The 12,952-nt window shown below is 38.0% G+C and overlaps 1 protein-coding gene across 3 annotated transcripts; it reads right to left on the minus strand.

Annotated features, from left to right (window-relative positions):
• Positions 1–2,227: 2,227 nt before the first annotated feature.
• On the minus strand, positions 2,228–8,822 carry LOC113692343 (uncharacterized). 3 transcript variants are annotated; one of them, XM_072055808.1, is made up of 5 exons: positions 6,371–8,816; positions 4,693–4,950; positions 3,239–4,586; positions 2,877–3,108; positions 2,228–2,760 (listed from the first exon to the last, which is right to left on the minus strand). In XM_072055808.1, the coding sequence occupies exons 3-5, from the start codon at positions 3,350–3,352 to the stop codon at positions 2,729–2,731; spliced, it is 378 nt and encodes a 125-aa protein (XP_071911909.1). In that variant the 5' UTR covers positions 3,353–4,586; positions 4,693–4,950; positions 6,371–8,816; the 3' UTR covers positions 2,228–2,728. The 3 variants fall into 3 exon arrangements, 2 of the variants coding, with proteins under 2 accessions (XP_071911909.1, XP_071911908.1); XR_011817147.1 differs by having other exon boundaries at positions 4,693–8,822; XM_072055807.1 differs by having other exon boundaries at positions 4,693–8,816.
• Between the last annotated feature and the right edge of the window lie 4,130 nt (positions 8,823–12,952).

The raw sequence follows: 12,952 nt of genomic DNA on the forward strand, positions 1-12,952 counted from the left end.
TGCAACAAAAGATAAAAGGATCAGCCTACAAAAGCCCCTAACATCCATGTTGATTTGTCATGGCTAATTAAAAGTGTTTTGGGCTCGAGTCCATGCTGCCAAATTGTCTTCGATGGTAGACATTCGACCTTCAACAGCATTCACTCTCCCATCCAACCTATCAACTACTTCACGCATGGCACGAACTTTGCTAATGACTGTTTGAAGCAGGTCGTGAACGGTCGGGCGAGTGGTAGCCTGAGATGTGCTTGCTGCATCGCTGGAATGCATGTGTTCCTCTTCATCCTCTTGCTCTTCGTCTCCCAATTCCTGTTCTTGGCGATAGGTGATTCAATTGATTGTGGCTTGGTTCACAATGCTTGAAGCAAAACTGTACGATTCACCTGTCAAATCTACACTGAAGTGCTCAAAAATACGCGTCAAAGTCCTAGCATAGGGTAGTGCTTTCTTAGCCCCCTTAAACGCTGCAGTTCTTGACATAGCCTCGAGTATGATTGTAGATATCGAAATCCCTGATATATTGCCTAATCCAGCCTCTATTTTGTCTAAGAAGTACACATCCATTGCCCAGACTTCATTCTTGCTGTTTGAAGCCAGAAGAATGTTGTGATTAAACAAGTACACCAATAAACTATGCCTTAACCTTAGACTTTTAGTAGGAATATGTGCTGATTCCATTCTTACATCCTCAGTCACAGGATCCGCTATCTGTTTAAAAGCATTAAAGCTAGTGCTATACTTAGGGAGAGTCAACTCGAATTACCATGTTGGATCCCCTTGGACAATGTACTTTCCATGTTTAAGCACAGGACCCTCGTCTATTGCTCCCAAAATCTCAGACAAAGACTGTCTTGTTAGAACTATATGTACACCTTTAACATAAGTCTCTAGTTCGACGGAACTGGCAATTTCTTTATTCGAAATGTTGGCATAGAATTGCCGCACCAAGGTCGGGTAATACAGTCGAGGTAAATCCAACATACAGTCCCACCCCATTGTTGCAAACTTCTCTCGAAAGCGATATAGGCCATCAAAGTTAGGATCAAGGTCGACTTCAGCTAGAACCGTATTATTAGCACGAACGACGTACCAATCTTGATTTTCAACAAAACTGAACCTAGATGCATCAAAGTTTGGGACTTGACTGATGCTATCACCACTGTTTAGTTCCCGACTCCTCTTACCACCGCTTCTCTTCCTATTCCTAGGTGGCATTGTTACCTAATTTACATAAATTGCACAACACAGTCGCCCTTACTTGTTAAGCATTATTTAGGTTTGTGGCCATGATAAATTATGAAGTACCAAACTAGTTTCAAGGGGCCTAGGTTTAACTACTGATGTGGCTCACATCATAAGTGCAAACATAAAAGGATCGGGCATCAGAAGCCAAACATATAACCAACTACTAACCATAATGCATTAAGGTCTAGACGTTATACACTGGCGAAATGAAGTAGCAACATATGCAACACACCATTCCAGCAACAGATCATGAAGTTATGTTTAATCCAAAGGGGTTTGTAATAACAATAGAACTACGGAAATTTACCAACTTTCTGTCAGTCTTTGAGCGCTGAACTCTTGCAATCCCTTCCCTTAAATCGTCTTGCCAATTTATCCAATCTGGTTCGAACGATTGCAATCCTAGGGCTCGACAACGCCGTTCAATTGATAGGCACTTCTATCAATTTATCCAATCGTGTTCCAGTATTGTCAGCCGATGTTCAGCAGACAAACACCGGTGCAAAGCAAGTTTAACAAAATCGGCGCCGGTGTTCAGTGAGTTCAGTAGGTAGCCTTTACAAACCAGAAAAAAATCGGCGCAAACCCACCGGCCATTACCGGTGCCGGGGTTTGTACAAGATAATCTTAACAGTTGGCCATTTTCTGTTCTATACACAAACATCTGTGGTTTTTTTAAACAAATTACACAACAGGGCAACATAAAAGATATGTATAAGCAATTCCTAGGTATCCGAACAAAGTGGGGAACACAAAAAATATCGTTTAACCATTCATACCGTTCAAGCATTAGAGCACAATACATATATATCTTGCAAAATTAGTTAAGCATTCAGAAACTGTCGTTCATCAACAGTATTTTTTGAAGCATCTTTACATAGTAATTTATGTCCAAATATGGACTAGGCCTATATAAGCATAAAAAAGTAGGAGATCTGTTCCCCATGAAACACAAAATAAGGGCCAAACTATTTGTTATACATAACAACAAAAATAACAAAGCTTTACTACATTTTAGGCACACCACCATTCAAATGTTGAGTCGTAACTATAGTCTCCCATTCCGGTGGTCATACATATGATCAGTTATGGCCATCCGGAAAGCATTCCAATCACGTTGTGCTGTAGCAGATAAGTCTATTTGCTGAGGTTGTGCATCGGGATCCACATTTATGTCTTCAATTTCACCTGACTCCCTTGCAAATTAATCATCCTGTGGATGCTCATCCCTAATGAAGTTATGTAATACACAATAGGCAATTACCAATTCTACTTGTCTACTTATCATATAGTTTGGCGTTGGCCCTTTCAAGATCGGGAATCTCGCCCTTAGCACTCCGAAGGTCCGCTCAATGACATTGCGCAGTTGCGAGTGCCGATGATTGAATAGCTCATACTTACCTCTTGGTCCTCCTGCTCCGCCGCCAAACTGATCTCTTTGGTATCTGTGTCTCTTATATAGGGCCAAAAAATCAGGCATATTCTAATACGCCGAGTCGACAAGATAGTATTTACCTACAGGTTAACACAGACCAAAGCTAACAATGTTAATTAATAGCACGATCTGTTTCCCAAGAGTAATCCCAATTTGAGAGTTGTTAGATCAACATATTGGTGAAGGCTAACTTAACCTGCAGGTGGCATTGGAAATAAAGAATCAGGGGACGGGACAGCATGTTGAAAAACTCTAGCGTCATGTGTACTCCCTTCAATGCCAGTATAAATATCAGTGAAACGCATGTCGTGGTCACAAGCAACTAGCACATTCTGTGAAATTTCACCCTTTCTACTACGAAAAGCATGTTGCCGTTTCAGTGGCGCAGAAGCAGAAATCAGAATGCCATCTATAGCACCAACACAGTCCTATCATGCAGGCAGTTTTAAGTATATGTTAGTACTAAACGCTAGCTATCAAACACCAATCGCATCCCCTACAACCGAAATTGTAGACGTGACAAGAGGTTGGAATGTTGGGACAAATAGAAGAGTATACCTTAAACCATGGATAGAAGCTGCTGTTGTTGTATATTTTGGGATGCATAACAATCTCGTTCCTCGGCCTTATGACAATCGGGCCTAACTGCACAATAGGTTGCAATGCCTCCATTCTATCATCGATCTAGTCTTTTCCAGTTTGTTTAGAGTCACGACAATGCCGCTTTTGGCCAACCATACTAGTTAATGTGTAGCATGGATTCAAAGGTGCATTCACACCAAATAAAGCTAAAAACTCAAGTTCATCATCATCTGATGATGAAGATGAATTTTGTCCTTCACTTGCATTATGCATTATGTCTACTACAAATAAAATGATATGGTTTCCAGTTACAGATACAAATATGGTAGCAGAAAGTTGCAAGTTTCAAGAATTGAAGGACATACAACCGAGAGAAAGACAAAAGATATATTTTGTGAAGGGAGAAGGCGCAAATGGAAATCAAGTTCATATCTCATGGCTTAATCAATGAAATGTAGCCAGGTGTTCATAATATCGGTGAAAAATATAATAAACTCGCATTTTGCCCTATAAACAATGAAGTACAAATGCATACAAACATCTAACTACGAACTAATGCCTTATATAACTGAAAATGTTGAAAATAGCATCATACAACAGCTAAGTTAACACAGACCAAGTGCTCTCCAATACAAGTTTAACGGGCCTACGTAAAATAAATTGAGGATACATCAGCAACCCATCAAGTTATAGGCTATTAATCCATGAAATCCTCTGGGCAGTGGACATTGCTATAAACATCTGTCTCCAAACATCTTCCTTAAAAAAAAGTGTATGCCTTATTGGCTTGACCAGAAAGGAGGAATGTTTTCAATTTGTCCATTTTTTGTACACAGTTGGCGGCGGAGAACTGAGAATTGGGGTCAGGTGAATTATATGATCCAGACTTACTGGAGTAGTATTCACGCTTTGCCTCAGCTGCAAGGCCGAACTCCTCATAAGCACGATCATATATTTCATCATGCTTTCTCTTCTCAGACAAAGACCTTGAACCCTCTTGCAAAGAAGAGCTAGCTCAACTATTTTTACGTTTCCCCTTCTGGGCACCCCGAACTTGTGGCTCCTCATCAGAGACAGCTTCACAATTCTCAGCATCTACATCAATTGGCGTTTCCTGTATAGGCACAGACCTCTCTGTACCTATTGTATAGTTACCCCCATTTCTACCATAGTTCGTTTGCCTTGATCAGGCCTCTTCCCCAGTTAGAGGTGGGTCATTAGAAGACTGGCCGTAAGTTCCTAGGGCGCCAATATATTCAAAAAGTTCAATCAAATTCCAGTAATGGTCGCTGGGCTGATTCTTGATAATACTTATGTCTTTGTCCTACACAGAATAGGCAATGGCAGAATTGATAATTAAAAACATTATATCCAAGATAAAATCCTAAGGAGTATTAGATAATTGGATTCACTAAAAGGAAGTCCCTAACCTGGCCATAGTATCTCCAAACATAATTTGGTGCAGCAAAGCACTTAAATGTTTCATTCCATCCTATGCCAATTTGGCCCCCAATTTCCTTAAACAGGCGGGCAACCCTCATGAAACTGCAGTACTTCCTTTTGACTTGATCATAATCGTATGACATATGGCTAAACCTCATGTTGAGTCTATTCCGCACATCCTCAAACACACAGCCATTAATGTTATTTTTTGACAAGTTGCCCACTTCCTTGTGTTCCTGCAACAGCTGAACATAATAGCACTTTATTTCGTATTTCCACTTGGCTATGGCAATAGAACCCCCACAGCCATTTGTCTTGCCTCGGGCCATCTAAGAGGCCCAGAAAAAAAAGTATTATTAGTCGACCATTAATGGGAATATTCCAAGGCATTAATCACAAGTACAAATAGGGCAGTCATTATAAAAACTTGTGCTGAAGTGCGATTATGGTAGTACTTCAAGCACACCTCAAGGTCGTTTGAGCCACTCTCTGATTGACAATAGTTGCTGGTACTAGAACACGGCGTAGGGGAGTTTCCTAAATGATATGGCTAACGTTAGGGAAAATAAGGTGTAGTACGTCTAAATGCAACCCAAATATGACATATATACGTTTTGACAAAATTAGTATGGACCCATGGCAAACATAAGTAATTCACCTTTTAATTTTTGGGGACTCGAAGACATCAAACGGTGTGACCGCGATCGAAATAGATGCAGCACAGATCAGAGGCTATGCCAATGCCTAGAAGGAATGTAACCAAAACAAAGACGTTGTAAAAAAACTTATGCTGAAAGGATAAGTTTTATATAAGACGTCATTGATAATATTAACCTATCGCAACAATGGTTTGGATTGCATTAAACACTGGTTTGGATTGCAAGGCCAAAACTTTCTAAAAGAGTCCGAGGTCTTCCAAAATTGGCCCCCGTTTCAATCAATCAAATTACATTCTATTATACAATTCCAATAAGAGACTGTTGCTTCTTTTACAATTCTAGACAATCATTGATACTAATAATGGCCAATTTGGCACCTATAATAGATAACACACAAGTAAATAGTATACAGTAGAGGCGTGTTCAGATGCAAGAATATGACAAACAATGGCATCAAATTTTAACACGGCAAACTGCGGATGTGCTTTCATAAAAAAAAAGATTCATATTGGCAATATGTGAGAAACTTGCTACTCGTAAGGGGTAGTCTTATGGCGGAGTCCATGCCCAAAAAACACGAAATGGAAAATTATCGCCACGGTAAGACAGCAAAGCAGCAAATTACCCTACAATAGTATGAGGCACACACCCAAAAAACAAAAAGAAATCATCGACAACCAATTCAAAACTTATAGGGGATTAAGCGGGATAGGCAACTTCGTTTCACCAACGAGAAATAGCATTAAGGTTAGACGCATATCTTGCAACTAGTAGTCGAAATTACCCTCAAATACAATGCTACGAAACATTGGATTGCTTAAAAAGAAAGTCAATTTCTGCAGCAAAATAACCACGGGCAGCATGCCCAGCCCTAATATCCGTACAACTAACCCCAATTTGCAAACCCATTCAATAGTAGAAATTCTTGAATGCACAAGTTTTGCAGTATAGTCGAAACCAAGAAAAATGCTGCTTTTCGATCTAATGCAAGTAAAAAGGCACGAACCTGGTGAAACGACAATGTCCGGTGCAAAAATCAGCTTTCTCTAACCTCCGAGAACTACCAACGTTTGAGCCTGTTGGCAGCAATTGACGGCAGCACGAAGTAGGCTCCCCCCCTCCCTCGTTCACAACTTTCTGCGCTGGAATAAATGGTTGGTGATCTGCTGCAAGATGCTCACAGAAAGCTTGGGATCTGAATGATCCGTCGAATCTCCGAGGAGGATTTCGGTGAAATGCGGGAGATGAAAAATTGTTCAAAGGATATGTTTTGAAACAAAAATTCAACCAAAAAGCATTATGGCAAGATTCCTGACCGTTTTAAAGAAAGTAAAGTAAGGTAGCTAACAGGTATATGTTTTGTCAGCTACAGTCCAAACAGTGCAAATTTTGGTGGGTAATTTCTGAAGCTGTGAAAAAAGTAGACAATTTTTCAGTGAAAAATTGTGGGCCCCATCCTACAGAAAATAGCATTTTTCCGTGGAAAATGCAATCCAAACAGGGCCTAACCATTCTTAGTTTTTAAATAAAATAAAAGGCAAGAATACAAATAAAACTGACTGAAGAGGAAATTAATTTAACTACTAGTAAACTATGTTCTTAAAAGACCAACTCTGTACCAGCTTCAAAAAAAAAAAAAACTGTGTGCTAGCTTCCCTTATCGTGGGGCTTCAGCAGTTTTTCATTGAAGCTACGAGAAAGAAAGAAAATGTCACAAATAATCACTAATTACACATGTACAATAATTTAAATAGTTTCAATTGTATTATTCATACTTCTTTTCAAATATTATCAGAATTCTTTTGCTCCATTTTGTAGCACCTTTTTCTTTTTGCAATTTTACTTGTTCTCCTTGCTCAAATTCTAATATACATTGAAATAATATAAGTTGGATTTGATATTGTGTAATGAAAAAGATTTGGAAACAAAAAGGATTTGAAAAATAGATACAAACCTTTGCATTTATTGAACTCCAATATTGGGCAAACATAGGCCACTAGTCATCTTCAACTCTTAGGACAATGTGACAAATACCTTCATCATTTCTCGCTTACCATGCAAGTGGTTGCCACGCCGTAATCGATTAACTAAAGTAAAATTTAAAAAAGAAATAAAGAAGGCATAGCAAGGAATGAGCTAATTAGCTTAATTAATTAATGTAGATCGGAAGAAATTACACATAATTCCCATGATTGAAAGGTCAGATGTTCAAATGCAATTTTCTTGGTACAAAATTAAGCCTACATTAAAAAAAAAGATCCAATAAATAAAGTAATTAAGAAGGCACGAAAAAAGTAACAACTTACCATGCATTCATATAATCAATCAACAAAGACACCATATAAAAACATTGCGTTCTCAACAATCATCTTATACATCTAAAAAGCGTAAAATGGTGGACAAAATTTTTAAAACCCAAAGTACTCTAGAAGTTACAAAATTGTTGTATCAAAAGAATAACTATTAGTAAATTGTTATAAGGAGGCATAAAGTTTCTCAAAAAAAAAAATGTAGAAACCAATAAAATGAACCAACTACTTCTTGATTGACATCTGCCTAATCATTTTATAAGTGCAGGATAGGATTTCAAATTTGGAGTTAATCTGATATGAGAATAAGATTTTCAAGTTTGTCCATAACCATTATTTTATATCTAAATTTTGATGATATATAACAAGTTTATCTAATCATGATTGAGAGAGAAAGATAATATTTGTATAAAAAAGGGTAAATTCTCTTAAATAGGATAAATTCTAACTATAGAGGAAGATAAAATTTGGAGATTATGAAGTGAAAAATTTTGAAAGATGATGTATTTTTTTAAATGTAGGATTTTAAAAGATATATGATTAAGTGGATAAGATATGTTTATTATGAAAATTTAGAAAAAAAAGATCTTATTAAAACTAACCAACAAAATAGGACAACCGGAAGAAAACTTGACCCATAAATGCTGTTCAATTAAGCATGCCAAGTAAGAGCGAGAAACAAGCCTAACAAAAATAGCTACATAACATATGTCTATTTTGAAAGTTTGGGAAGAAGTGATGTAACTTGACCGACAAGTAAGAGTGAGAAACATGTCTAATTAAAATAGCTATTTTCTATAATTCCTTGTATTTATTTTCCAAAATATAACACCTGAAATATAACTTAATGAATGTCCTATATATATAAATATTTATACATATATATTTATTTATATATCTATTGCATGTTGGGTCATCGTTGAGAAAAGTTATTCAAAATAAATTATCAATTTGTAATGCTTAATGCGATGAGTAATATAATAAATGCAATGCCTAAAAGCAAGATCTCTTAAAATTATTATGGGTTAGCTATTCAAGATATGTAAGTGCATCAAGACAATAAATCTAACCTAATAGGAGGTAGAAAAATATTAAAAACATAGTAATGGAGTCTACGAGTAGCGATTCTTATGTAAAAGAAAAATGGAAATGTAAACAAGTCAAAAGATTTTTTTTTAAAAAGTAAAAATAAATTAGATTAGATGGGTCTATGATAAACTAGAGACAAAAAATTCAGGAGTCATGGTTAAAGAAGATGAAGAAAAAGACTGCCTCAATCTTAATTTTGGGTTAACAGTTTTGGATTTTGTTAGTTCATATATTTGATGAAATAAAATGTGCAAATGCCATACCGCATATCCTTATAATATATAAGAGGCACTTCTTCTTTATTGTGCAAGCCGTTTTCATCTGCTTGCTTAGGGGCTTTTTTTGTCATTTGCCCTGCATAGTGTTGCCTGTCTTGCCTGCTGTACTATAGTCTTTTGCATGTGCGTTGGTTCAGATTACGGTTTGGCCCATTTGCTTGAGCTTCAGTCTTTTCATCTGCCTTCAAGAAGGATGTTTTGGTAATTAGGTGACTCTCACAATAAGTGTATTGACAATAATAACCCAAAAAATGCCTTTTGTTTGGTGTCTAGACAACCATCTCTAGGCTAGGATCGTCCTTTTAGCCCAAAAGGAAGTTTCCAGGCTTCCAACTAGGGCTGTTCACGAATCGGCTCGCGAGCGGCTCGAATACGAGTTCGGTCAATATGTCAAGAACTCATCAAATAAGGCCTTGTCGTTTTATTCATATTGTTTAGCGTTTGGTACACACAAGTCTCAGACACAAGAAACGGTGTCGTCCCACTAATTGACAGTTAGAAGTAAATGTAGTCGGTTAGGAAATAATTGCATAAATACCCTCCATTGATTGTAACAGAAGGTAGTTAGGATTTTTGTCTGAATATGTGCTAATCCCAATTCTTTCTTTCTTTCTGTTAACCCTCATTCTCTATCTCTCTCTCTCTCTCTCTTTCTGTTAACTTTTCGATCACCATTGAGCACCTTTGAGGCGGTGCAAGCTCAGAGCCTGACAGTTGGCATCAGAGCAGCCGATCCTTGGCTGCTGAGGGAGGAGGACTGCCATGGCGGAAAGCACGAGATACCGAATCTTGGAAGATCAACTGAAGAAGCAGGAGAGTCGACTCCAGGAACTAGCCGAATAAGTCACGACAGAGACTCCAGGAGGAGATGGAGAAGAGTAACAAAGGAGTCCAAGAGAATGAAGGAGGCACTTCTGAACCTCTTCTACCCACCCCGCCCTCGCATTTGCGACTAGCAACTGAAGCTGAACTAGCAAGCCACCAGCAGGAGTCCAGAGGTAGGGTATTCACCCCTAATTTACCTAGGTTGAAGTTGTCAATGTTCTCGGCTGGGAACCCCAGGGAATGGCTTAGGAAATGTCACAAATACTTTTTGAACTTCCAGATACTTGCTTGCCAAAAAGTAGACTTAGTAGAAATGTTCTTAGACGGCAAAGCTGATAACTGGTTCCAAGGGGTGAAACTAGCTAAACCTGGACTAAATTGGGAGGAATTTAGCGAGTTGCTATGTGAGAGATTCTCGGGAAAAGGATCGCTCGACATAGTAGAGGAATTTAACAAACTACAGCAAATAGGGACAGTGCAGGAATATGAGGAAAAATTTGAAGAACTAAAAACTTTGATGCTGACCAAGAACCCCAAACTGGATGAATCCTATTTCGTCTCCAGTTTTATCAGTGGATTGAAGGAGGAGGTCAAGCCCATGGTGAAGATGTTCAAACCACAGACATTGTCTAAAGCATTTGAAGTAGCAGAATTGCAAGAGTATGCACTAGAGGTACAAGTAAGCAGACAAAAACCTCGGGCAAGATTGCAATAGAGCCTATGTTTGGGATGTACAAGGGTCAAACTAGTGGACATAACCTGCCTAGTTCTTACAGGTTGCCTGCAATAACTCTCAATGTCAGGAAGTCTGAAGCTATACACAAGGAGGTTGGAAGGCTCTCAGCAGAAGAACAGCAGTACAAACGCAAAATAACCTGTGCTATAAGTGTGGAGAGAAGTTTGGGATGGGGCATCAGTGTAGGACAAAAGATCTGAATTGCCTAAGTGTTGAGGAAGAAGAGGAGACTGATTTTGAGGATGCAGTGGGGAGCAGGATGAGCTCACTGGTAGAGTTGGTGAATTGGCTGAAGTATCACTAAATGCCTTGTTGACCTTGGTTGATCAGTCCTTGGTTTTGATGATTAACAAACCAAAATGTAGATTTGGACTAATGTTTTTATGTGAGAAATTTGTTAGAACAGGTCATTGATCCAAAAGAGAATCGAAAAGATTTGAATCAAAGAGAAGTTAAGAAATATGAAGGTTCGGACGTAGAGGATTGGACGCTCGATAGAGGATCGGACGTCCGACAGACGACGATACTCTTCGGACGCTCATTCATTGCTTCGGCCGTCCGACACAAAAAGAATGAAAGTTGAACATTCTGACTTCTATCGGACGCAGGGTTTCGGACGCAGAACAAATGATTCGGACGTCCGATAGGTGGTTCGGACGCATGGTTCGGACGAAGAGCAAATGGTTCGGACGAAGAGCAAATGGTTCGGACGTCCGACAGGCCAACGGCTAGTTTCGATAGCATTTAATATTTGACCGTTGGAGAGCCTTTTGGAGCCATTTCTCACCTTCTATAAATACCCCAAAACACAAGAAGACACAGACTTTTGCCAACACTAAATACAAGCTTACAAGTGAGATCTTTGAGTAGAAATATTCTTTGTTGGTTGTATAAGGGGTTGAGAAAGTTGGGTTGTGAGGTTGCTCAAGTGAAGGTTACTCTCTAGAAGGAGTAAAACCTTGGTGAAGGTGAACCTATCATTTGGAGTGGTAAAACCTTGATAAAGGTTGTCTCACTTGTATAAAGTAGTTCTTAATTAAGTGGGTAAGTTTTCAATTGTAGCTAGTTGATGGTTTACTTGGAGAGTAGTAAAATTCCTTTGCTCAACCAAAGTATGTTTGGGGTGAGAAAGGAGTGAACCTTCACTTGTACAAGTTGGTTAGCACTACCATCAATTGAAGAAGCTATTTGGTGGATTCAACTCCAAGTTTGGAAGAAGCTTGGGAGTTTGATTGGTTTGAATTTCTTTTACTTTATTGTTACTCTATTTTTGTACTTTAAAATTGCTTATATTCTTTGTCATTGTATTTACTTGACTACTTGTCTGGTTGAGTATTTTGGTTGTATTTGGTTGCATCGGGGCTTACAATTGGTATCAGAGCTTGGTCTCCTAAAGATTAAACTTAACCGCTTAGAGTAAAGATCATGGCAACCATAAATGTTTCTTTTTTAGAAGGGAAATCTATTGATAGACCACCTATGTTTAATGGTTCTCATTTTAGCATGTGGAAACAAAGAATAATGGTTTTCTTACAATCCGTTTATATTGAATTATGGTATGTTGTAGAAGATGGTCCTTATGAAGCTAGAATAGTTGACTCTACCACTAATTTGAGTAGATTAAAGACTAGACAAGAATTGAATGAAAAAGACAAGAGATACCTTTCTTTGAATGCCAAGGCCATGTATATATTGTGCAATGCATTAGATGTAAATGAATCTAGTAGAATTAAAGGTTGTAAATCAGCTAAAGATATTTGGGATAAATTGTGTGAATTTCATGAAGGTAACCAAGATATTAAAGAACAAAAGAAATCTTTACTTGTTTCTCAATATGAATTTTTTAAAATGCATCCTCTTGAAAATGTTGATAAGATGTGTAGTAGATTTTGTGACATTATTCAAGATCTTAAATTGCTTGGAAAAGAATATTCTTTGGGTGAGAAAAATAGAAAGATTTTGAATGTCTTGCCAAAAGAATAGGAAAACAAAATAAATGCTATAGAAGAGGCAAAGGATTTAAATTCTATGTCCATTGAATCTCTTGTGAATTTCCTAACCTCTTATGAATTAAAGCTGAAATTCAAAGTGCAAGAGGAAGAAAATGCAAGAATGTATAAGAGAGGCATAGCTTTTAAAGCATTTCAAGTGGGGGATAACCCATCCTTCATGGGTAATAAAAACATGGAAGTGGACAATGATATAACTCCTCACATCAAAAGTTTCAAGAAGATCTTCAACAAGAGAAGTTCAAGAGCAGATTGCAAAATTACATGGGATGAATGCAATTCAAAAAGAGAAAAAGAAGAGTTGGCCCAAATGGCACTAATGACCTTTGGAGAAGATGGGGT

Source organism: Coffea arabica, chromosome 6e (genome assembly GCF_036785885.1).
Source record: "Coffea arabica cultivar ET-39 chromosome 6e, Coffea Arabica ET-39 HiFi, whole genome shotgun sequence".
In the NCBI taxonomy this organism is placed as follows: Eukaryota; Viridiplantae; Streptophyta; class Magnoliopsida; order Gentianales; family Rubiaceae; genus Coffea; species Coffea arabica.